Raw genomic sequence first — 26659 nt, 5'->3', positions numbered from 1 at the left:
CCTCACTAATGTTCATGATAAAACACCACCATTCTTTCCTACTCATTCTGTGTCTCATAGGAGGGCTTTGGGCAGTTCGGACACCCGTCCACCAGTGACATCATCATTAGGCAGATTTTTTTTTTAAACAAGATTTGTTTTAAATATATTTAGATTTGTATTATCGTGAGAACGATGGCTTCAACTTTTGCATTGCAACTTTTCAGGAAAATAAAGCCTGCCGTTTCTATTAGCTTGGATTCACCATCGATGATGTCACTGGTGGACGGGTTTCTGAACTGCCCACAGCCTTCCTATGAGACACAGACTGGGTAGGAAAAAATGGTGGTATTTTATCATGAACATTAGTTAGGACCAATTATAGGAAGAGAAGTTGAAAAGTGGTGAAGTGGTCCTTTAATACTTGCCCCTGGGCTACTGTCAAAAACCTGAATAAAAAGATTTTGAAAAGAAATGAATAGCGGGGGTTGCTGTCGCCCCGGTTCGGCTTCTATCCTTTTATTACTCTATGGGTGAGACACGGCAGGTGACAGCAAACAAGGCAGACAGGAAATCACAGAACACTACTACAAAATAAGGTACAGAACACAAATATAGAAAAGTCCAAGGGCAGAGGAGCGTACTGTGACACTAACTTGCAAAGAAAAAGGAATGTCTACTCAGCATCTGTTAGCAAAGGTGAGGAACAACAATCTACCTGGGGGCACCGAAGCGAAGCAGTCTCGGACCTTGTTCCTATAGCAAGTTTTCCCTTTATTATGCATACAATAATTACAATTATGAAAACAGATTTGCTCAGATAAGTACAACGTTGACTAGGCCAATTGGCGAGGCCCAGATAGTTATTATGGCGGAGGAAGCTTGGTGTATCTCTGGATTCTAATTAATCGGCTCCAGCAGGGTGTCGCAATGGACTACATTACCACTGTAACCAAAGGTCACAATCCATGAGAAACACTGTCAGACTGCACTGTCAGACTGTGAATATACTTAATTCCTACACATTTAATACAATAGACCGGTGTCCTGGTCTACTCAGGAACGATGCAAGTTGGACATGCATGCCACCCACCCGTTATAACCGAGTAGCTGTTGTCTGTGTCTTATGCTCATACAGATTATGGAGATCTCTGTATCTGTCTGTGTGGCACCTTGAGTCCCTTTTATGGCCATACTGTATAGTGTATATCATCAGTAATATATGGGTGGATCAGTGAACAAGCGGATCTCCATATAAGCCTACGGTATATATGGGCATATGGGTTATATTGGCGATTAATCCAGGTATTCGACGGACTTCACGTCGGGATACGCGTGCCAAGTTTGAAAGTTGATTTGGCTGGGTGGTTGTTGAGATGTGTGAAGGACAATGCTCCATCTACAGTGTCATGACAGGCTGTACGTGTCACGGCCTGGTATGGGAACTGTAGGCTACCGCCTATTAACAGAAAAGCCTACAGCAGGACAGCAGGTAGTCCCAGCGCATCATGAGCTGCCCTCAGTCCTCCCTCCAGTAATTCTATGAGAGGTGGTCAAAGCTCAATGCATCATCAAGGGACTGCCTCTTTCCCAGGTATTTCGCCTTGATTGCGTCTAAACCCTAACATTTAATTTATCCTAACCCCAACCCTAACCTCACAAACATTATGCCTAACCTTAGCCCACAACCTCACAGAAATTATGCCTAAACCTAACTCAAAACCATGTGCAGATGGGCAAAAGTCCAGTATCATCTAGCCACCCCAGCCACTATGCGTTCACATCATTACTGCAAGGGCGGACAAGCTCTATCACAGTATCAAATGCCAGAACACATGATTTCTGAACATTTTCTTTTTTCTTCTAATAATCTTTATCCCATGATTTTGTAACCCATTTTTCACCCCTGTGCCAATTATCTAATGTGATCCTGGGCTCTACTACACACCCTCCGCCAAGGCGCCAACCTAGTCCCCATATATGGGGGACATGGGGAGAGCAACGGACTTGAACTCATGCTTCCTTCATGCCTGAGTGTCCAAGTTGCTCCTTTACACCTGGTAGGTGTAACCCCGCCTCCTCAGTGCCCATACCCCGCCTCGGGTATGGGCACTGAGGAGGAAACATGCCGCGAGCACCCACAGCGCCCCGAGCAGGAATCGAACCCAGGACCTTCTAGCTGTGAGGCGACAGCACTACCAACTGTGCCACCGTGCCCCTCTGAACATTTTCTATCCGCAGTTTTGAACAAGGCATGAACCTACTACCTGAGCTGGTTTTTAGGTGAATTTTAAGTATAACTACTATATTATATGATCTAATATTGTCCACTATTATATTTAGTATTATTGTAATTGTTAGTGCTTGTATATTTGCTTGTATATTTGCTTGAGAGAGACAGAGAGGGAGATCCCTCTCTGTCTCTCTCTCACTCCTTCTCTCTCACTCTCTTCCCCTCCCGACATGGTCGAGGCAGATGGTCGCCCACCCGAGAGGCTGGGTCTGCCTGAAGTCTCTTCTAGTTAAGGGGGAGTTTTTCGTTGCCACTGTCACAATAATTGTTTGCTCAGGGTGGGACAATGTTGGGTGTGCAATGTGTTTTTTGTTTTTAGGGGTGCTAGATCATGGCTTCTGAAAATTACATCATATGACTATGGACTTTTGCGACTGCATGAATATAGAATAGGGCTTAAGTCTTTAATGTATTTGTTATATATAAGAATATATAAGAAATATATAAGAAAGCTCAATAATGTTCCCAATTGATTAATTGAAAAGTCAATCAATAGAATAATCGCTAAGAAAATGGTTGATAGTTGCAGCCCTAGATGAGTACACAACTGAACCAGATTTTGCTGCCAGCAATCCGTATGCCCATCTGCTCACTAGAAAGAGAAATAATAATGCCAATGTGTTATGTCTGATTTGATTAACAATAGCATGTCATTGGGGAAAAGGACAGGTTCTAATTCTCTTTTTGAGGGGTGCTAGCACCTCCTATGTCCAGCTTTGAGGGTTTGTGTAAACACAAACATTGTCTCGCTACTGTTTCCTAAGACCAGTTTTGAGTGTGTGTGCACATTAGGCCAGTGTAAACGCAAACATTGATGACAAAAGTGAGGACGCAAATTGTGATTGGCCAGAATGAGATGATGTATGATGATAAGAACGCCCCTCACTTCACACGGGTGTGATTTTTTTCTCCTTTTTGGCATTTACTGCCAACAATACAGGAGCGGTTGTTTGTCCGCCGATTACTTCTCAATTGGCATCTATTTTAAACCTTAGCTTGATTGGTTCACACTTCACAGCACAAACCATCAATTACATTGATTGGTTCGCCTTGTTTTGAAAGGTGAACATAAACTTGAAATAAACTACAATGGGTGGCTGTGGCTCAGGAGGTAGAGCAGGTCGTCCAATGATCCATGGGTCGGCGGTTTGAATCCCGGCTCCTCCTGTCTACATGTCGAAGTGTCCTTGGGCAAGACACTGAACCCCAAATTGCTCCCGATGTGCTGGTTGGTACCTTGCATGGCTTCCGCCGCAATTGGTGTGTGAATGTGTGTGTGAATAGGTGAATGTAATGCACAATCTATGTAAAGCGCCTTGGATAAAGGCGCTATATAAATGCACCATTTACCATTTTACAATGCAGAGGTATACTAAAAAGGTAACGTGTGGCTCTTTCAATGGTCATTACCAATGAAATATGATGTGAAATATTTTCCTTCATAAAGTTATTGGTTTTGTTTTATAATTAAAGGACCTAACATACAATTCAACTTTTTCAATTGCTTTTGTGTTTTTGGGGCTCCCATATGTGTGTTCTATCCCCACAAATAACCAATTTTGAACAGTCAGGCTTTCATATCATATGGGTGCTCTGAGGAACAGCTCAACTGATTTTGTCCTCATCGTGATGTCATCAATGTCACCCTACTTTGTATTATTCCTCCTCTTCTTCAGTCTTCAGTTCCAAATTTGCATTTCCACTTTGTTTACAATGTCCGCCATTGTTGATTTTCCAAGCCAGCATGGAATGGAAACAAGCCTGGTTTTATCTAGCGTCAGAATTATAATGACTCAAATATTAAATAATCTGCATATCAGCACCCCCACCACCTCAGGACATTGTGGTATTGCAGCTAAAACTGCTTTCAAAGTCCAGAAAGAAATGACAAGGACTGGTTATATCAGAGTGGTGATTGAGGCTCAAACCATTAGAAATAAGTTTGAGGGACATAGACAATATTATATTAAATATTAAAAACAGTTTTAAAATGCATGTTATTTCTGCTTTAAAGCATCTTTTGTACCCAGGAAAGCACTCTATACGATTTGTGTTATTATAACCACACTGACACACGCACGCACGCACGCACGCACGCACGCACGCACGCACGCACGCACGCACGCACGCACGCACGCGCACATACGGTTAGAGAGAGAGATTGCTATCCTGTGCTATCCAAGCATGCTGAGAGGTCCTGCCTGCACAGCATGGTATCACACTCTGCCCTTCTCTGTGTGAGTGTAACATGTCAGTCCTCGCAGCGCAGCCTGAACACCAGACATGACTCATCAGCATAACACACACACACACACATAACACACACACACACACACACACACACACACACACACACACACACACACACACACACACACACACACACACACACACACACACACACACACACACAGAGATGCGGAGGAGGATGAGGTCAAGTGCAGCCCCAAACATTGTTATCTTCTATCGACGCCTTGCCGGAAGATAAAATGTAAACACTTTGGAATATTTATGTTTTCCCTCTATGTGAAGAGCATTCATACTGACCATATGGATATGTACAATGCATGACTACATAGGTGGACAAGAGTCTGTTTTTTGCATACAATATACATATTCGGTAGGTTTATAATGCAGAAATATGCTTAACAATCCAATACCAGCCACAATGACAGTGATACAGAGTCCTCTTCATGGTGTGTTGTTTGTTTAAGTACTGTACTTCCACACCCTGCATCCCCTGGCTGCTCAGACTCAATATAGGAATGGAACCTTCACATATACAGCACTACTGTATACGTAGCAAAAGAGACAGCTACTGTACACAATACACACAAGCATGCAAACACATCAACACGTGCACATGATATTCATGCAAACACATGTAAGAACAGCCCGATTACTCACCATAAGAACATGATTGCGTGCACCTACAAGCAATCACCCCCCTGCTCCATACCCTACCCTCTCACACTCCACCTGCATGGGTTCAGAGTTCGATCATTTTGAGTTGTTTGTGGGAGAAAAGGACTATCTTTATCATGGCAAACAGGGACCTGGCCCAGATGTTCACAGTGAGTGGTGACGATATCGTTGTGACCTCTCCCACACAAACCAATCCTTTAAGACAAACATCCCAATATAGTGAGCTCCATAACGCATTTGTGAGCCAGTGTAAACACTTATTGATGCACACACTATGAGTTTGTGTAGAAAAACACATTAGCAACTAAACACACAAAGTACAGTTGCAACACATGCAGTACATTATTGTGAGAATTTGTGATGAAGCTAATGTTTCCATCAGTAACACCACAGACCTACAGTACATCCACAGGCACTCAATCCTTCACTGTCATAGTCTCATGTAGAGCCGGTGCCTACAGTATGTGCATCAGATCCATTAGAGGACTGACCCAGGGAAATGCACTGATGAAATATTTACAAAACGGCTGTCTCTCCATTTGTCCTTTATGTTGCAAAGGCAGAGACCATGGGGCAACATGCAGAAACACAGTTGTAGCTTACTGTGCAGAATTATTCTCATACAGTATATGGACAAAAAATGTCAAAGACATGGCATCGAAACAGGTTATCTGGACTCTGGAGTCTGGACCACTGCAACTGCTGTATAGCAGAGTTCAGAGTTAGACTTTAGGGTGGCAGCTTCAATCAGAGTGCTTCACCTATTTTCCATGAGAGTCATGTTTTTGAGTGGTGCAACCACTCCTATAGACAGCTATGTGTGTCCCTGGGTCCCTGGCTGGCTGTGTCCGAGCACGAAAATAGCGTCACTGTTGCGCAGCCTAAAGCCCAAACCACACCAAAGGATCGGGTTGGGACAAAACTGTTTTAAGGTAAACCACACCAATGCAACTCATTGAGTTGCAATGAGTTGCATTGGTGTGGTCTACCTTAAAAAACGTTTTGTCCCAAGCCAACCCGTGTGGTTTGGGCTTAACACACCCACACACGGTAACTGTCATTTCTCGACCGTTTCGGACGCGGGGCAGCTCGCCGGAACCGGGCCAGTACCCTGAGCGCGTTCCTGTGGGTCTGGAACTTCCGGGAACCCCCACACGGAGTTGCACCACTCACTTTACACGGGTGTGATTTATTCTTCTATGGATGAAAAAGATTCACATAAAAAAAAACTTTGACACGCCCTGACGCCCGCGGTAAAATTGTTTTGCAAATGTCAATGGAAACATGGCCACGGAATGCTTACTTATTAGTAGCTCAACGTCTGTCAACTGAGCCATGAAGAGGGTTTATGATTGTTCCACTAAAGTAGGGACAATCTATCTACAAGGTCACAACGCGTTTCCCCCCAATAGCAACGACATTACAGGTATATATATGTGTGTGTGCGTGTGTGCGTGCGTGCGTGCGTGCGTGCGTGAAAATTATGTACAGTACATGTACATGACAATGTTGGAGATTTGCCCAAGGTTATTTCTCCACATCAAGGAGAATGCATAAACCCTCCTCATGGCTCAGTTGACAAGCCTATACCTTTTCCTTTTTCATGATATGACATTTCTGCAGTGCTCTCATTGTATTGTGAGCCAACATCTGGGACCTGGACAATGACAATGAATTGTATTTGTATAGCACCTTTCCAAACATATAGTTACAAAGTGCTTTACAGACAGGTTATAAAACAGTAATCATAAAAACATCAAAACAACAAAACATCAGAAACAATAAAACATGAAAAATAACAGGTCAACAAAACAATTAAAAACAATATTAAGAAAAACACTTGGCATACAGATGTGTTTTTAAAAGCGTTTTAAAAGAAGACACTGACTCTGCTAACCTAAGAGCCAAGGCCAAGCCAAGCCAAGACCTACAGTATAACTGCATGGATATGACTGTGACGAACCCCACAGGACTCTGAGGGATTGACAAGGGCATGGCAGACAGTATGAGACTGATGCTGCATTTTAATATACTGTCATATTGTCAGCCTGGCTCCTTGCCACACAGTCAGTCAGTCAGTCAGTCAGTCAGTCAGTCAGTCAGTCAGTAAGACAGACAGACAGACAGGCAGTTGGTTTGTTAATCAGGTAAGTGTAGTGTAATCCTGCCTGTAACATTAGTTAGTTAATTTGTTAGATAGATGGTCTGTCACTGACAATTATTTAGCTGATTAGCTCAGTGTTCTCAAGCTGTCAATTACTTAGTCAATAAATCAGAAAGTCATTCAGCTAATTGTTTAGATAAGCAAACAATCACTTAAACATTAACAGTTGAGGTGTTGCTTGCTATAAATAACAGATTTAAAATTAGGCCTAACTCAGTCAGTCAGCTGCATGGCCAGTCATCCATCCAGTAAATACATACTTTAGTGGCCAGTCAGAAAGCCAAAAATGGCAGTCGGCTTGTATTAATCGCATCCATGCAGACCACAAACACAACAGAGTTGACATTGATTCCCTTCCTCTATTCGCTCATACTATGACATGCCGTATGTGTAGGCAGAAGAATGGTGTGAGTGTGTGGTGTTAATGGGCTTTATGAGAGGCTGAACAGGTTTAAGGGCTCTTGAGTTTGTAGGCAGCTGCAGGATGGGTTCAATATCAGCGTGGACGTTTTGTAGCTGAGAGTATAAACACTTTGCCCCCCCAAAGACCATAGTCCATTTTCCATGCAACCAAGATGCCATTCTCTCAATACTATTATTAGGGCCATGGGGGGTAACACAAAAAAATAGTAGGAAAAATAAGAGCAAATACACATAAAGGTTTATATCGAGGTCATATTATTTGAAAATTGCTTATACTCATCCCAGATTCACAGAGCTACATACTGCAGCTCGAACCCACTCGCCACCAGTCATGTCTTTATGGCACAGTATTTAAGAAATAAGTCTAAACCTACCAGACAAGGCTGAGGCTTTGAGAGGACTGTATGTGATTGCTGCATATCTGGCCTTTATGAATCATCCAATCCATCCATCTCACATGGTCTCTACCGTCTCTTTGACTGACTAAATCCCATTCCTCCAATCCTTTCCCATATCTCACTGGGCTTTTATTTATGCTTCCAACTATTTCCTCACTGCCCCATTTCTCAAGCTTAGTGTCATTATTTCATTTCCACACTCCCTGTCTGACCTCCTCTGTATTGCACTACAACAGACTCCTCACTTCATAATCCTTTGTCTTTATCGCACTATTTCTATCATCCCCCAGGAAGGTTCTTACTCTATCCCAGTAATGAATTTGATACTTTAACCACTTAAACTATTTTATAATTACGGTGGTAATTGGGTACCGCGACGTCGCCTATGACATTATTAACAAGTGGTTAAGATTGTTGAGTACATGGACAGAAACAAAATGACAAACACACAAAATTATGACAAAGGTTCTAAAGAAAGGGGGAAAAACCTATGGCTGAAAGACGGACACAAAAAAGATCTGAGATGAAATGGAAACTATCTAATGGGTCTACCTACCATTCTCCCTCTCACACATGCACACTTCAGGCTTTTATTGTCTCATCCTATTATAGCTACTCTACATCAGAGGGATGAAGCTGCACTTGGCAGCACTTAACGTTCCAGTGAGGAGCTGAATTTGATTTACAGATGGAGCAGGCAGCAGGCAGGGCAGAGGGTTAGAAAGAGAGACCCCAGCCTGAAGGCTGGGATCACGATCCATAATATCACAGCTCTAAGGTGACTCTTAACCACTTAACCCATTAAGACCTGAGGCCCATTCTACAAAGGCCTTCGAAATCAGTAGTTCTCACACATTCGAGATACAAAAATAACAGATGTACAAGCTCAGAGCTTGCCTTGTATATGTGCTGTTTTTGAATAGCCAACGCAAAAATCTAATATGACATGACGCACATATGCTTATGTTTTAATAAACCCCAACTTTCATAGAAAATGGCCGATGCGAGCGAAAAATCACTACTTACATTGTATTCTTGTGTTAGCACAGTCTCTGTAGAAGTTGTCCCAGCAACATTTCAACTCTTGTACCTGTATGAGTTAGGAAATAAATAAAGTATAGTTCACCCAAAATAAATCACACATTTGCTATCAATTACACACCCCATAAAGCCTTGAATCCATGGAGATTGTTTTGCTTTTGTCGCATCCATGATAATTTGATGACCAGCTGGGTCTCCTACTGAGCAGTGAGCAGCCAGTCATCAAATTATTGGCTTAAACAAAAGAATCTCCATGAATCCAAGGCTTCATGGTGTGAAATCGATAGAAAATATGTATATTTTGGGTGAACCGTTATGCAATATTTTACAGTATGTCTTATGGTGCTCTCACGCAAAAACATATTAATAGATTCATAGATTAATTTTCACCAGGTTACCAGGCTGAACGTAGTTAAATTGGTATTACATGTCACTCCATAACCCAGGTTTATTACTATTATTTATAGGTCTCATTCTCCTGTGTAGGGCTCTTCTGACATTATGAAATGAAGATGGTAATTTATGCTACCTCCTCACTCCTACTCTATATGCTGTTAAACAAACAAACAACCTTTGACATTTCAAACAGATAGAAAACAGCCTTATTTGTGCACTGAGTATTCCGATACAATCACTTGCAAACACTTTTCTGCTTTTGCACCATGATGTTATGAAGTGGTAGAAAGACACAACTTAAACTTTCTCTCACCTAGATGCTTCCGTGTCTCTGAATCATGTCCATGAGAGACTGTTCCTCTTTTTAAGGGCACAATCAACTCATTACCACACTGGTACTGGCAAATGTCTAAATCGCTAATAAACCAGGCAAAAATGGAATACTCAGCTGCAATATGAGCACTTAATCCATAATCAGCTAGGTCAAAATCTGTCAAATCTTATAATTAATGGATTTTTTCCAAAGGTTACAGTAATTAGCTTATAAATTAAAGCCGCACTATGCAACTTTCCTTTTCTACCCCGGATTTAAACCCGGTTTCCTATGCAAGTGCTGACATTTTTATCATTGAGCTAATAGAACCTGCCTGCTTGCTCAGGGGATAAGTTGAATCTTGACCGTCAAAATTCATGTCAGATCCTGTGTCTAGGTGAGATATGACCTTAACACAATAATCTAAATGTCTCAATGGAAGAGCATGGAGACAAAATACAACCACCCCAATTGTATACGTTATATATATTAACATACTCAGAGACAGAGAGTATGTTTTGCACTACGTCTGTGTGTCCGTCCGTCTGTGTACAGCTAATCTCCGGCACCGTTAACCCGGTCGATGCCAAACTTTGCACACACACTCCCTAGATGCCAACGATGAACCTCTGCCCCAAATTTTCCAGAACGGCCTGTTATAGCACCCACAGGAGGCCGACTTTTGTAAAACACATTTTTTGATATTACTCCTTGTCCAAAAACCACCCCATCAATTCACCCTTTGTCAAGGCCCGCCCGTGGTTGTGCCCCTCTTCGCACCCATTGGTTGCCGTTTCGTGGTTGGACAAAAATCCTCTCTCTCCATCCACTACCATTGAAATAACATGTTTTTCAGTTGCTTCATATTGATATTCTGTGCACTCAATTCTTATTTTAAACTTGGTGTCAGTAAAAAGGAACATAACAGATGCAAGATGGTGACTGGGCATATCATTTGTTTTTAGTTTTTTCCAAAAAAAGATGCTTTAGCAAATTCAACATAAACAAGGCAGAACCAGGGCGGAACAAGGCAGAAAGAGCCTGCTGGTTAGTCAGCCAGGGACCAATCAGAAGGCTGACAAAGGGTGAATTTACATGGAATCTTTCACAGATGTTCCTACTAGGCTGAGGAATATATCCCACCCTTTTGACATTGGCGCCACCAACAGGTGGATTTTTGCAAAACACATTTTTGGAACAAAATGCCTCAAATCATCCAATTACCATCCAAGGTGTAAGAAGAAATGGCACCCTTTTCACATTGGCTTATTATAGCGCCACCCACAACCTGACCTGCCCTGGTGACCTGTGCCGCGAGGGGCACTTTTTCTAGTTTTGCCATTCTTTTCCTTGGTTAGCTTTTCCTTAGTGAATAATTTAAGCACTATATGACATAGCAAAGATAGCCAATCGACAAGCTCATAACGTGTAGCATCGGGAGGTTGTGTATCTGCTATTTTTAAGGTAACATTTTTTTTTGCCTGAAATAGGGATGCCAAGGATAATTTGATAAAATATTACAATTTGATAAAATGTTACAATGTTATACAATTTCTAGTCATGAATTGAAAATCAGCTTTGTGGTGTCTGTTGCCTACATAACAAGACAGACAACGCTTTGGCTGGCCATAGTGCTTGATAGAAGGATGCAAGTAAACTTCCAAAAATATTTGTATATCGTGGAAAGGTTATTTTTTCCATAATGTAATTCAAAAAGTGCAATTTTCATATATTCTAGATTCATTACACAAAGTGAAATTCAAACCTTTTTTGTTTTAATCTAGATCATTACGGAATTACAAAAAAAGGATTTATAATACTAAACCATTCTGCACTATAAATGCAGTACTTGGTCTGGGCTGCTTTAACACAAATTTCTTATCTTTTCAAAATACATTTAGCAGAAGAGTGGTGAGGCACAGTCACAGACATCATAGTCCCAGAGTCTGGAGGAAGAGTGGGTGAGGCAGTCACAGAATCCAAGATGCTTGACAATGACATCTAGTGGTTTCCACTCAGTAATGTTTTGGGGTGCCATGTCGTCTGCTAGTGTTGGTCCACTGTTTTATCGGATGAAATTGTATGTTATTTTTATGTTATGTAGATGAATTTAATACATAGATCCACAATGGAAACACTTTTTTGTGTCATCCATTTAGCCCAAATGACTGTATGCCGTCTACATTTCTGTCTAATAATAAAGTAATCAATTAATGGTCCTGAGTCAATGCATCTATTCACCAGGAAAGTTTGACCTTTTCACCTCATGAGCAATGAATCTAGAATGTTTTTTTCCTTTCTCTCCCACAAGGGGGGGGGGGGGGGGGGGGGGTAGAAAATACATTTTCTGGTCAGGAAACAATTTCATTAAGTGATGAAGCAAGATGGAACACTATACAATTCATATATATCAATGGCGTCTCTTGAATGAAATTGGTGATCCAGCTGAAAATTAATTTTCTGTTTTTACTAAGGAGCTGGAAGGGGGATCTTTATTTACTGTAGATACTAAGTATCTATTTAACCCTTGTGATGTCAGTGAGGCATGAGTGCAAAAAATGGAAAAACTGCACGAGCAGGTACACCAAAATCCCTACTGGATTGGCTGTTTAATAATATAATCAACAACAATAAAAACAGTCAATAAACCATTTTGACAGTCTGCCAAAGGCAGACTAAAGCCGTCACAGAAAGTAATATAATCCTGCAATAAAATATAGTTAATAAAATAGCTGAAAAATCAAAAAACTATTTGTTTTCATTAAAAACCAAAATACTTCAGCTTCACTACACAGAAGCAGGAAATGGGATTTTAACAGCTTGTGAAATAAATAAATTCTTGTGTTGTTTGATATTCTGTTTTTATGTTTTATGTTTTATGTTTAAGCAAATGTAGACCGCTGTGTGTCTCGTTGAATAAAATCTTGATTTTCTGTTCCTGTGTAAATGCACCACTACTTTATAATAGTAACGCAGGCCGTACATACGGTTTAAGATCAGTAACTCTGCTTAGTCATCACATCAGCAGCACGTTCCTAAGTTTACTGTGGAACTTCCTAACCAGAAAGGTCCTACTGATGCATTCAGACATCAAACCGTACAGAGTACCTGCACCAAGCACAACACAGTCAGGGATGCATTCAAAACACAGAAAAGCAGGAAATGACAGAGCCAGAAACTGAAATCTTCATCAAGAGGGAACAAAACAAAACTTAAAAAGTATTTTTTTAAACAATGTGTCCATGATGCTAATATTCCACTCGAATAGGCAGCAAGGAAGAGTACGCGGTTCGGTTCGGTACATTCAGTTCACCTCCATATCATGCGTCAGCTCTGAAGAGGCAAACACCTTTAGGCCAACAATGAAATACCTTCAAGTTTAAAGTCAACAGGTTGGTCCACTGAATCACACCATGTCGGTATGTAGAATTTAAAAAGAAAAGAAAAATCATGATTCTGCCGTTTCCGTAATATCCAGTAACAGATCCAGCAGACAGACAAACACACATAGTTAAACATGGCCAACAGGGAGGTAAGGCTGCTTCATTCAGGAAGACGTTTGTGTCTCATTGGTCAAGGGTGTTGTGGGTGTTGTGGAGTCCTCAGGCCAGCTCTTTCTCAAATTCTGCGTGGGTCCACAATTTAGATCCACGACTGAAACACCGTTCTTCTCTTAGCCTGGAAGCACAGCAGGCTCTCAGAGAATTTCAGGGCAGGTTCTCTGCCAGAATGGCCCCGATAGACCTCAGCTGGAAATAGACACCATCCTCTGCTTTGACCGGAGGCTCCCTTCTGCAGCCATTTTGCCATGGCTGTTTTGCTTGTCTCCTGGCAAGTATTCAGCTGAATTTCCACTCTGGAATTCCACACGTGACAAATGAACGCTGCCCATTGATCTGAATATTAAATCCAAGTGTCCACAACAAGGGGTCAGTAGGAGGCCACATCAGTAGTTCTCTGTAAGCTGTCATTATTTTAGATAAAATACTGACCGACTAGTATTTAAAACAAAACAAAAAACAGCCTGAGTTAAAATCTACCCTGCTGCCATCAGTAAAAGCTCATCCAGAATTGTTCAGCCGGATGAGCAGGGCAGCAGTCAGAGATCCCAGGGAGGAGGCCAGGCAGCTAGTCGTTTCTCAGTGGCCTAGTCGTTGAGACGGCACTCACACAGCTCCTTGTAGAGCCTCTTGCGGATGAGAGGCATGTCCTCCTGACTGAACCGCAGCGGCTGCTTCACTGACAGACGACGGCAGTACTAATAACCCCACACACACACACACACACACACACACACACACACACACACACACACACACACACACACACACACACACACACACACACACACACACACACACACACACACACACACACACACACACACACACACACACACACACACACACACACAGTAAGTAAATATTAATATATGTAATCATATACAGTATTACAATATCAATAGGACAGTTAGCCACTTAAACCCTATATTCTTCAACGTATGGCATATATAGTAAAAGGAGCCAATCTAAAAACTCAGTCATTACGCATCGTGTTGTAGACATTAGATGTGCCATTTCTTTAAATAATTGTTTTGGGGATTTTATGCCTTTTATTGATATTAGTGAACAGGGGGAGAGAGACAGGGAGTGACACGCGGCAAAGGCCACCGGGCACACCGTCCGGCTGGCTTGGCAGCCTAGGTGCCCAGACGGTCGAGCGAAAATAGGGACACAATGGTTAATGTGCTTCTAGGATTGCCATCAAATATGGCAATTTTATGTATTATTACTTAATGTATTTCAACAAAAACTGTCTGAAAACTAAGGAGCGGGAGGACATGGAAAGAGAGATAGGATTTAGACAAAAGAGGAAATAAAATAAAAAGCAAGGAAAGAAAACACCACCAGGTAGGAAGGAATAAAGACGGCAAAGAGGGGGATTCATTAATGAAAGAAGCATGGAAGCTATGAAGGAAACCATTCTCACCTCCAAGACAAACACTCCACAGTCACTGTCATTTTTCTGCTGTGGAATACCCTGAGGAGACAACCAATAACAAAGACTGTTACTATTTGTCTAGAATGACTGTGCATCTCTGTGTTACTATTTGTCTAGTATGACTGTGCATCTCTGTGTTTGCATGTGTTCTTGTGTACTGTCCTAATGAGGACATATCCTCAGAATCCTCAAAATAAGGAGCTATTTTAGTGTTAGGGATTATTACATGCGCAAGTAGAGCGCGCAAGTATTGTGGTCGTGCTGGTACGAATGCATGTGTATGCTTGGTAGGTATTGATGGTGACGTAATTAAGATATGTATCAATGGCGGGTTATAACTGGCTTTTGATGGTCATGTAATAAAGATAGGTTTCACTTTCAGATTACATACATGTATGCATTACCTTTAATTCACCCTAAACTGAAACATATCCCAATTATGTCACCATCGACAGCCAGTTATAACCCGACATTGAAACATATCTTAATTACGTCACCATCAACATCAGTATATATACCTAACAAAGCAAACGCACATAAAAAAGCCAGCAGACCACAGTATAGTACTTTCAACTTAAAACCAACTTGCATACATACGTTACCTGTTACCCAACCAATATTGAAACATATCATAATTACGTCACCATTGACAGCCAGTTATAACCCGACTTTAGTATTTAATTTCAATGTTTTACAGAGATTTGAAAGTTTGTAGCGGTTGACAGTACTTGCGCGCTCTGCTTGCACACTAGTGGGCCATTTATGGCCTACTTGTGTGCAGCACGCAAGTGCTGCACACAAGGACGCACAAGCACGCAAGTGCTGCACACTTTAGGTTGTATTACCTCAATTACACCCCCACAACCTGAACTTTGAACATTCAATAGATTTTATGTGGTCTGAGGTTTTCTCTGTGTTCTGAAGCCTTTTGAGCTGCAATGAAAACAGGCAAACAGGCCTCAACAGTGACATTTGCTGGCAAATTCCTATGTCATATATGGGATTTGTAGACTCTTACCTCACAGTCCACAGGCAAGAAAACCCCAGACCACAGAAAATCTACTGAAGGTTAAAAGTTCAGGGTTTTTTGGGTGCAATTGAGCTCAGAAAACCTAAACTTTTTTATGTCACGATCACTTTAAGCTTTAATATATAAATGGAAGCTAAACTATACTTTGTAAATGGCTTTGGATTAGAGTGCTTGCTAAATGCCCAAATCATCAATTCTATTACTGCTTAACCTTTGGGGAACCAGCCGTTCAGGGCAAAGGTTCATGTTGAGTCTAGCATATCAGAGTGGTGGTTTAGGAACTATAAGTCTAGATCTAGGCCTAGGGGGTTGTAGTTACGATAGCTTTTATAATGTCAGCAGTTATAAACGTAATGTGTACACGTGGGGTTAGTTAGTATTGGGGTTTACCTTGATGATGACCATCTTCCAACCTTTCTGGAAGTCTGTCTGCTCCTTCTCTTTAGCTTCAGCCTGTATGTACTTCATTATATTCTGAGGGAAACAAGGTGTCAAAATGTGTGATGAACCTAAATCACTCAAATATTTGTTTGAATTATTTGACTATTTGTCTGGTCTCATATTCCTATATTTTCCAGGCTGTCTCTAACTGTAGTGTACTCATTTCCTGTCTCATTTATTTACAGTGTCCAACCTGTCGAATTCAGTCCTGTCCCATGTCAATTCAATGTATCATATTTCTGTATTTCTTGCTTTTCCAATACCCAATTTGTCTCTTTATCAATACCCAATTTGTCTCTTTATCAATGCCCAATATGTCTCTTTTCCCGTCTCCAAACCCTCTATTAATAGTTTCTGTATTTCCTGTCTATAAACGTCTCTTTCCCCACTATTCTCGGCCTCATAACCTTAAATTATTCCTGTTCATTTGAATGTGCCTATATGGCAGAAATCTTTATGCGTCTTTGGGTCTGACATCACCCAGTCATCATCCAGTTTTTATAGTCTTTTTATATAGTATCTGTGTATTGTGATTTTTTTGTTGTCTTTTAACCACTGCACAAAAGTTTCCAAAAAGGAAAAATAAAGTTCTTTGAAGTCATTAAAACAAGTCTGCAATCTACAATTGTCTTGTTACAGTATTTAAATACTAATATGCTACTTTAACCCATTCTGGGCGGGAACCCCTTTTGGTGTTAGCATTATGTTATGCTTTAGCTATTGAAAAATAGCAGATCTACAAGCTCATAGCGCGCCACCGAGTGGCACGCTACGAGCTTGTAGGTCTGCTATTTTTGAAAAATTGAAGAACGACTGACATAGAAACATAGCTTTTTCAGAAAACTGTCAGGATTTAGAAGATATTTTTAGAATCTGATCTCAGGTCAAAATGGGTTAAAGGTGTAGTGAAACGGAAATGGTGGACATTTTATTGTGAAGTTTCAAGTTGAAACACCGCTATGAAGTTTCTGAACCAATCAGAGCGTCGCATCCCTTCAGGGGATGGGACGGTAGCTAGGGACGGTAGCTATGCTACGCAGGACAACGTGTGGTTGTTTGTTTACAAATCAGATAGTCGTCCAGCTTTACCAGTTTACTCTTATGTGGCTTATTTCTACCCTATAATGTTTTCAGATAAAAAAAAATGCGTGATGATTAAGTTGAAACCGAGTAATACACTCCCTGGATGTTATCTTGAATGGGAATAAAAACGGAAGATGTCTGTAATCAGTAGCAGCTGTGCAGCCTGTGCAGGACGGATGCGGAGATATGGGGAATTAAACGGGTGAGCTTCATTTTTATTGGCTTTTATCGATGTTGGCCTCGACACGTCATCACGCAGCACGTTTTTGTTTTCAGGAAGTAATAAAAAATATTTTTTTATGGACGTTTGATATATATAACACACAAAAATTAGAATTTTCACGTTTTTTTGGCATCCATTGTTAGGTATGCCCATATGATGACCACGGATATGGTCTAAAAGTGTGAAAAACGTATTTTTCATTTCACTACACCTTTAAGAGTATTATTCAACCAAATAAACATAATTCATCATTCATTTTAAACTACATTACATACATCTATGGTGTGTTTGAAGACGATGCCCTGACTGTCGTAGTAGCTGATGGTTTTGGTTGCTATATCAACGGCAATGAGGGACCAGTGTATCTCTAGATGGATAGGAACCAACAGCAACTTCTTGGAGAATAGGTCCTCCTGAAACAAACCCACACACACACAAACACTCATTAGCCATGCATTCTAATAACAATCTGCTTCAGTTTGCCAAGAGGAACTACCACAGAATACACAGAGAGGGAAATTAATTCTACATCAATCAAAGGCCTGATAAAGCTCCCGCACAAGTAAATTGAAACAATTAATCAGAAGTACTGTTTGGCAAATGTTATAATTGCTACATCACAGAAGAACTGTAATTTCTTACATTTGATGATGCATGTGATTTCAGTGAATGATCAAACCTATTATATATTTACAAAATTACAGAGGGACATTTCACTGTCTGTCCACACTACCCATGGTGAGGCCGGTAGCCGTTACAGTTTGTTTGGTTTTAATGCTGTGGCAAACTGCAGGAAGAACACAGTGGGGACACCTTTTGTTCATTTCTGTGTGAGGAGAGACATTTTCAGCAAGTGTTTTTTTTTGATTGATTGAAATCTTTATTTGAATAAGCAATTTAAAACAATATAAACAGAAACGACAGAATAAGTACAAAATAATAAAAAAAAGCAAATTCAAAAGGAGTGGGAAGAAGCAAAGCTTATATCTCCCACCCCCTTTCCATCATCACCAAGCATCATTAATCATATACATAATCATACACAAACACACAAACACCCCCGCCCCCCCCCCCCCCCCCCCCGCCCCCCACACGCGCACACACACACCTAGTGAAAACCTACACCTTCTTCATCCCTGTAGCTCATTAAAATCATGTCCTTGAGATTAAGTTTAAACATTTTCATGTTTGCACTTATTTTTAACTCCACCGTGAAACCATTCCATAACCTCACGCCAGAATTTGAAATACAAAAACCTTTTCTGGTTGTACGCCTAAATTGAACTTTAAAGTTGTGATTTGATTTTCCCCTTAAATTATAATCCCCCTCCTGGTTTTATAATTTAAGGGGAAAATCAAAAGTGTGAGCAATTGATAGACACAACCATAGGCTGAGAGTACATTTATGAGATATTGTTTGCGAGATTAGACTTCTAATTCCTGACTGTCGACCCATACGGTAAATTAAATTTACCGGGTAAAGGAATTGAGTAGGGAACGTAGGAGTATGCTGGGTTATTTGACCAGCAAATAGCACAGGGATGATTACATTTACCAGTAATATTGATTTTATTGTGTCCATATAGGGCTAATGATATGACAGCAAAAGGGACTGCAAAGTGTGAACAGGTGGTAGAGGAGATATAGAACTACAACACCACCATCACAAGACCACCGTCATATAAGAACTACGTTTCCCAGTACTAAAGCAACAGGACCTAACCTCTAACACCTAACCAGAATGATTTTAATAATATATCTTAAAGGAGAATTGCTAGAAGGCTTTCTTACCTTTATTTGTAGTTGTTACGTCCCCACCAAAGAGGTCCTGGTGTTATTTTGTGCAAAAGTGCATTATTGGCTATTTCCCCTACCATAAGCCCTCAATGGGGGTTGGGTTTTTGTGCTAATTCACTTATTTCCATCGAAATAAATAGTAAAGTGTGCCGCTTGGGATACTATTACATTATGAAGAGAGGATATATACAAATAAAATGAGCGATGGAAATAAGCGAATTAGCACAACACCCCATAGCCCCATTCAATTCAATGCAATTCATTGAGGGCTTATGGTAGGGGAAATAGCCAATAATGCGCTTTTGCACAAAATAACACCTGGACCTCTTTGGTGGAGACGTTGAGAGAGAGAGAGAGAGAGAGAGAGAGAAGGGGTTTCGGCTCTGTGGCTTCCTTGCGGCTTTCATCACACATCGTCATGATTCTTCTTGATGAAGAACCTTCCTCCACCAGGGTTTGGGTCTGTCTTTCTGTATTCAACGTTTCTGTAGCATATGTGGGGTTTTTTTACGGTTTGGGGTTGCTGGCCCCAAGCCCAACCTTCCCCCATTTCTGGGTTCAGGATTGTTTGGGGTCAGTTTGTTAGTCCTCTTCCCTAACCTGTTGTCTTCCAAGCAATGGATTACAGTCTCATACCACGTGAGACCAGACAGGCTTTGGGTCGTGTACAAGCCGTCTCGGCACGGCAAGCCCAACCAACCCCAGCTACTGTGTAATGGAAGCCTGCGTCCATGCAGGCATTTCATACCAGCAGCACGAGACAGCTTTTTGGTGGGGACGTAACAACAACAAATAAAGGTAAGAAAGCCTTCTAGTATGCAATTCTCCTTTAACTTAGGACAGCTCCACTCAGCTTTGGTGGTGTGGAAAATGTATGGTGGATATAACACTGCCTGTTCAGGAGCCACTACCTTCATTTAAACATGCATTCCTAAATCATTTTTCTAAAGTTGCTTATGTCTAATGTCTGATGCTACAGAGATCTCCACTCACTGTACCTTCTTAGTCCACCTCTTCACACCCTCGTAACCCTTGGCAACCAGCTGCCTGTGGAAGAAGCTATTGAAAAAGTGAACCTGGGAGAGAAATAAAGATAGGACAAAATTATCAAAACACATTAACATCGTCCTTGAACAATCTGACAAGATAATTATTGGCAAGAATGCAGTTTGAATATTTTGTCATTTGAAACTAGTCCATTTGCATGTTCAGAATGGTCCAGTTATGGTGGAATTAACCATCTTTAATCCTCATATGCTTCAAAGACTGTCTATAAATGGATGCCTCCTTTTTATGTGTACACCAAATCTCCACCCATCTACAACCTCACAACATGACACTTTGTGAAGCGTAGTGAGCTTGTAGATCTGATTTCTTCTTTGGGCGAATCTTCAGCAATTTTCACCAAACGTTTGCTTAGTATGACAAACATGTCTACACTACGGATGCTACAGTCTTTGCCTCTTACCTTGTGCTGCGTGGCTTCCATAATGAGCTCTCCATACATGTTGATAATCTGCCGAGACGTACAGACAAGACTGAGTTAGCATCCATCCTGTACTTTTAATTACTTTTAAATACTTTGTCATTCAACAGACAATATGTATTTCTAACAGAAAGAATGGTTGAATGACACTTTCTTATCCATCAATTCTTCCTCCTGATCACTGGTCCAAGTCACTTCATCCAGGACAATTCGTCCCTGTCTTTATCTTCTCCTCTATCCCTACCCACCTGCTCACAGTTTTTTTCCCCCCGTACCCATTTCTATACCTATATTAACTATTTCTCTCGCTCCCCCCTCCTTCCTTACCTGATCATTAAGCCAGTTCTGTTCCTCCAGTGTACTGAGGTCCTCCAGGCTCAGGGTGTGTTTGTTATACGTCACCATGAAGCCTCCGACTGGTGCAGAGGCCAGCCCTGCCCTGTAGCGACTAACCTCGGCTGGGATGTTCAGCTTCCTGTACAAAATACGCCCCACAGCATGTTAAATGTTAAAGCTCTATATTGTGATAGTAACCATTAGTATACTGCATCTCGCCAGCTCTTTAATAGGCGGCAGTAAGGTAGCAAATCATTGTTTGATAGAACTAATCATAGAGCTTACCATAACGTTACTATATAATGGTATTATGATTGGGATGATCAGATCAGTTCTTTAATGCTCTGGAAAAACACTGACTGACTGTCTGTCTGTCTGTCTGTCTGTCTGCGTGCATGCATGCATGCGTGCGCGCGCACAGACAGAAACGGCGGCAAGGTGTTGGACAGGACTACGTACTTTGAAAGGACCCATCTGGTGCAGTGAACTATAATATTTTGCAGCCTGCCTGTGTGTGTGTGTGTGTGTTGACTAGCCTGTTGCTGAGGTCAGAGTTGCTTCTCTTCTTCAGGTGTTCCACAACGTCTGTCTCGCTGAGTGGAATGAAGCTACCGTACTTAGTATAGAAACCCTCTAGAAACTCTGAACGAGAAAAGAGAAGATTTGTTAGAATAGTAGAGATTCATCATCAAATGAACCCCATGAATATGGGAATATGCTGGGAAGATTCAAAATGTCAATGTTGTTTACGGTTCAAAAGGTTTTCTTTACATTCTATCATAGGAACTTTTGTACACTGGTTGATCATCAGTACAGAAGTTAAATTCTACAACGCGTTTTAGAGACATTGGCTTTGTGAACTTACCGTGGATCATTTCAGTGAGCAGCATGGAGTCTGCGTGGTCTTTCTCCTGAGACTGGCCGTCTGTCTGTTTTTCAGTCTGCCCGTCTGTTTGTTCTGATGGTTCCTTGGCCTGCATTTCCTCCACCTCTTCTCCTTTCTCCCAGGTTCCAGGCACACAGTACAGTCTATGGTCCCTTAGCGCCCATCGGTGTTGCGTGGTGTGCACCACAATACTGTCCTCGGGTGGAGGAGGGGGGGGTTTAGGTTTACAGTGCTCGTCTGTCAGTGTACCAACAGTTCCGTTGGACAGAGGCACTGGTACGGTGTCGTCATTAGGTGACTGTGAGTCTATCTGCATGACAGTGTCTGGTTCCTGTGGACTTTCTGATGTAGAAGTAGAACCTGTGACCTGTCCTGAGCGCGATAGACTGTCTACACACGCAGGTTCAGTCACTCGGGACTTGGCCGTAAACGCATTGTCCGTACCTCCTCCTCCTGTCCCGGCTGTAGCAGTGCCTCCTGCAGAGCCGTGCCCAGCCACAACAAATCTGGAGCCATCCGCTATCAACCTGACCTCTTCAACCCTCCCAGATGCAGTTGTTCTAACACAGGCACTTTTCACCACTGCATCCACAACCGCAACACCATTCCCATTTTCCGGTGGGGATGTAGAGCTGGCCTTCTCTTCCACCTCCATATCAACGGATTTGGTGTTTTTACCCGGTGCTGCTGACCCAGTTCCAGTTTGGCAACCTAAATTAGAACTCACAACCGTTTGTATGCCAGCGCCGACACTGCCAGTTGCAACCCTGCCTCGCCCTCTGAGACCTTGTCCCCTTATCCCAACCGTGCCTCGCCCTCTTACGCCTTGTCCTTGTCCTCTAAGGCCAACCCCGCCTCGACCTCTGTCACCCATCCCGAGGCTGCCTCGCCCTCTTGCAACTTGTCCTCTAAGGCCAACCCCGCCTCGAACTCTGTCACCCACCCCGACGTTGCCACGCCCTTTTACGCCTTGTCCGCTATGGCCAACCCCGCCTCGACCTCTGTCACCCACCCCGACGTTGCCTCGCCCTCTTGCCCCTTGTCCTCTTACCTCAACGCTGCCTCGTCCTCTTACCCCTTGTCCCCTTACCCCAACTCCACCTCGCCCTCTTTCACCAACCCTGACAATGCCTCGTCCTCTTACCCCAACCCCGCCTCGCCCTCTGTCACTAACCCCGACACTGGCAGCGGCGACTCTGCCTCGCCCTCTTAAGCAGATGACACCACGTCCCAACGGCCTCCTGCCTCCCCTCGATACCTCCATCTTGGAGTTAACAGCTGTGCCCCTCCCTCTAGCTCTCCCTGCTGAAGCCCCTCTGCTGCCTCTTGTTGCCCCCCTATTCCAAGCTCCTCTCTCCACTCCAACTGCCTGCTCCTTCCCCTGAGCACCGGCCCCCTCCTCAACACCACAGTTTCTCATTGGTCCATCACCCAGGGCAGTTGTGATGGACGTATCAACAAAGATTCCTGATTGGTCCATTGCGTCAGCGGCCAACTCCGCTTCAGTCGTCACCGGCTTATCGACTTTCTGATCATCACCATCCTCATCCTCCTTGTCATGATCCATTATCTCAACAATCTTTACCTTCCTCGGCCTTCCTCGGCCGTCTTTCTTTTTCGGGGTGGGCTCCAGGTTCCTCCTCGTCGGCTTATCATCCTTCTGATCATCACTATCCTCATCCTCCTCGTCATCATCCATTATCTCAATAATCTTTATCTTCCTCGGCCTTCCTGGGCCGTCTTTCTTTTTCGGGGTGGCCTCCAGGTTCCTCCCCGTCTCCGTAAGTGTCCCCCTACCTCTGCCCCCTCCCCTGCCACTGCCCCTCCCTCTACCCGGGGTTTTAACGTGCAGCGATGTGTCATGGTGCCCTCTGCCGTGGGGGCCACAGCAGTCACAGGCTTTAGGGGTCCGCTTCCTGCCTGACGAACGCCCATTGACTGTGGCCTGAGAAGGCGGTGGAGCTGGGGTCTGTGTGGGTGTGGGGCATGAGTTAGGCCCCCGCGGTTTGTCAGGGGTTAAGGCAGGAGTAGGAGCCAGTTGTTTAACTTGGACAAGAGATTGAGTAGGAGGCTGGTTTATGAGCGAGCTCGGGGGGTGGGTTGGCGTTAGGAGTTTGGCAGCGGCCTGGTTTAAGTCAGGGTCTGTAGGAGGCACTTGTAGTAGAATAACTGGAGGAGGGGGAGGTGCTGATGGTGTAGTTGGCATTGAGGGCGCAGAGCTGCTGTGAACCATGGCGCCCTACTGCGCCTCTACCCCATCCCCCAACACCACCTCTAGGCACTCGTCTTCTTTCCTCCCCAAAGTCTCACCACTTTGTGTATATATCCTTGACGTTCCTCTGACAAACATGTAGCATATGTTTCTTTCTTTTACGACGTCTAATATGCTCTGATGCCAGCTCTCCTAGTTTGGATTTATAACTCTTTCACCTCCCGCGGAATTGCTCTAGAACAGTGTACTCCTCCTTCCTTCACAATCCACCTGCATTGAATACTTGTTTTCCACAGGACTTGTCCACCAGAGCACTCCACTGCACTGCAACAGTTAAGGTTGATCAATGGCACCAGTAGTAGCTGAGACAACACCTGATCAAGTCGAGAGGGAAAAAGACAAAGAACGTATCACACTAATGACACCATTGTCTATTCCATTACCTTGTGGTTGGGAAACGTTAGCGAGGTCACAGACAATAATTTATGTCCTACGCTAGGCTATAACAGCAAACAAGTTGCAATGCCAACATGTACATTCAATGTGCACTCAGGCTATAACTACGAATAGTGTATAGGTATATTGTAGAAGTGGTAAGTACTTTGATAAGTTCTAACAAGCACATGGCCCACAAACCTTTGTAAATGAAGAACTTAATGAGGTAACATAATTATTGCATTAGCTAGGCTATAAGCTCAGCTACGTGACGGGCTCCTTGGAATAACATGCACGAGTTAACAATGCTTTTCGGATAGAAAATAACGTATAATAAACGTGAAATGGTCGATATGCCAGATATACATGGTTGTAATCGTCATACTTTTCCTGCAACACACTAGCTAACGTGTTGAGGAAGAAGTGACACGAAAACAAAGCACCGTCTCAAACGGTTTCAGCGACTTTCGTCATGAACTCGGTACCGTCTGAGAACAAAGCAGTGGTTCTTTGTTTGCGGTGCATTTAAATGGGGCGATGCAATAACTATAAACAGAGTAAGATCGGTGCATTACCTTGTCTGTGAAATACTAATGAGTTTCATTTACAATTTGAAGAAACAACATTCACAAATGATGTCGCAGATTGATTGCGTCACGTCTCGACAGACTCGCGTAGGCCCAGTTCGACAACTCTCGCGATGCCACGTCCCTTCATAATGGGTGCACTGCAACTGGGTGCTCGCCTCACCAGGTTTTCCACCACCTCGGAGGAAGGTGCTCCTCAGTCCTCTTCATAATAACCTAAATACATAGGCTATATAATATTTTGATAATTTGATATACTGGCGTATTACTGCCACTGCCTGTCTGTTTGGTTTGTATTTAGCTCTCAGGGCTAATAGTTTGTTATAAATTCTTTCTCACATTCACCAATCACCACAATGACTGAGACCACACATACTTGTAGCCTGATGCTCTTTAATTACAAAACAATAAATAAAACAGTGTAAAAAAAAAAGTAAAGTAAAGTAAAAAAATGGTGAACAAAATTAAGATAAAATAAATTTTCATGGAGAAACAGGACTTGTCTATAGGTTTACATGAAGACGTAATATTAACCTAATTTTCATAGTAGCTTAAAATATAATTAAGTTAGACCAGTTCTGAGCCTTTAAATGTTATTTGGCCTTGTGTAATCCACTGTATGTAACATTATACAAATAAATACATGTATTAAACACGGTACATGTGTCTGTAACACTGACAATATAATAAGCCAATTCGGTTGGTTTTGAATTAGATCAAACTTATATTTGGTATGTGTTGTTTGCTGTCTTACTTTAATTGTGTTAATTGGGACTTATTCTAATGAATAGAACATTATTTTAACCAGTCTATGTCTGTATAGGTAAAGTACTTTCAATCAAATGTTTAAATGTAAGTATATGATTGCAGTTAGCTCTCTATCGGCAGAGGGAGACAAAGGACATAAAATGTATGGATTGTAGCTTAGAGCCTAAATTATATCTAGTCATATGACAGTGTCCAATGACAGAAAAGATCAGGCATTACTAGACATGACAGTCAGTGCTCTATTGATCTGTTCATTATTAGCTCAACCAACAACGACTTGACAAGAACCAAAGAGGACTATAGTGACCCGGCCCAAGGCCTCATTCACACGTATCAAACACCAATCAAGCAAATGTTTGGTGTTTTTTTTTGGCCACCACAATGCTTTTCCAATGGGTGTCACATGGTTTGACCAAACATTTTTGTTTGATGGGAGGAGGGG

General features: G+C 42.3%; 1 protein-coding gene across 3 annotated transcripts; it reads right to left on the bottom strand.

Moving 5' to 3' along the window:
* Positions 1-12508: 12508 nt before the first annotated feature.
* Positions 12509-25600, bottom strand: LOC306927082 (uncharacterized protein). 3 transcript variants are annotated; one of them, XM_079506724.1, is made up of 11 exons: positions 25438-25600; positions 23306-24801; positions 22195-23266; positions 21862-21971; positions 21321-21464; positions 20976-21023; positions 20506-20583; positions 17986-18123; positions 16354-16437; positions 14922-14972; positions 12509-14190 (listed from the first exon to the last, which is right to left on the bottom strand). In XM_079506724.1, the coding sequence occupies exons 2-11, from the start codon at positions 24446-24448 to the stop codon at positions 14080-14082; spliced, it is 2979 nt and encodes a 992-aa protein (XP_079362850.1). In that variant the 5' UTR covers positions 24449-24801; positions 25438-25600; the 3' UTR covers positions 12509-14079. The 3 variants fall into 3 exon arrangements, with proteins under 3 accessions (XP_079362850.1, XP_079362848.1, XP_079362849.1); XM_079506722.1 differs by having other exon boundaries at positions 22195-24801; XM_079506723.1 differs by lacking the exon at positions 25438-25600 and adding an exon at positions 25064-25314 and having other exon boundaries at positions 22195-24801.
* Positions 25601-26659: the final 1059 nt, after the last annotated feature.

Source organism: Electrona antarctica (genome assembly GCF_951216825.1).
Source record: "Electrona antarctica genome assembly, chromosome: 7".
Classification (NCBI taxonomy): domain Eukaryota; kingdom Metazoa; phylum Chordata; class Actinopteri; order Myctophiformes; family Myctophidae; genus Electrona; species Electrona antarctica.
Note: the sequence above shows the minus strand (reverse complement) of the source record. Positions and strands in the feature narration are given on the sequence as shown.

Coding starts and splice junctions, on each gene's coding strand:
- LOC306927082 (XM_079506722.1), bottom strand. CDS start 24,448: ATGGTTCACAGCAGCTCTGCGCCCTCAATGCCAACTACACCATCAGCA. Junction 21,972..22,194: donor GCTCACTGAAATGATCCACG/GTAAGTTCACAA, acceptor TTTCTCGTTCAG/AGTTTCTAGAGGGTTTCTAT. Junction 16,438..17,985: donor TCTTCAAACACACCATAGAT/GTATGTAATGTA, acceptor TGTTTCCCTCAG/AATATAATGAAGTACATACA.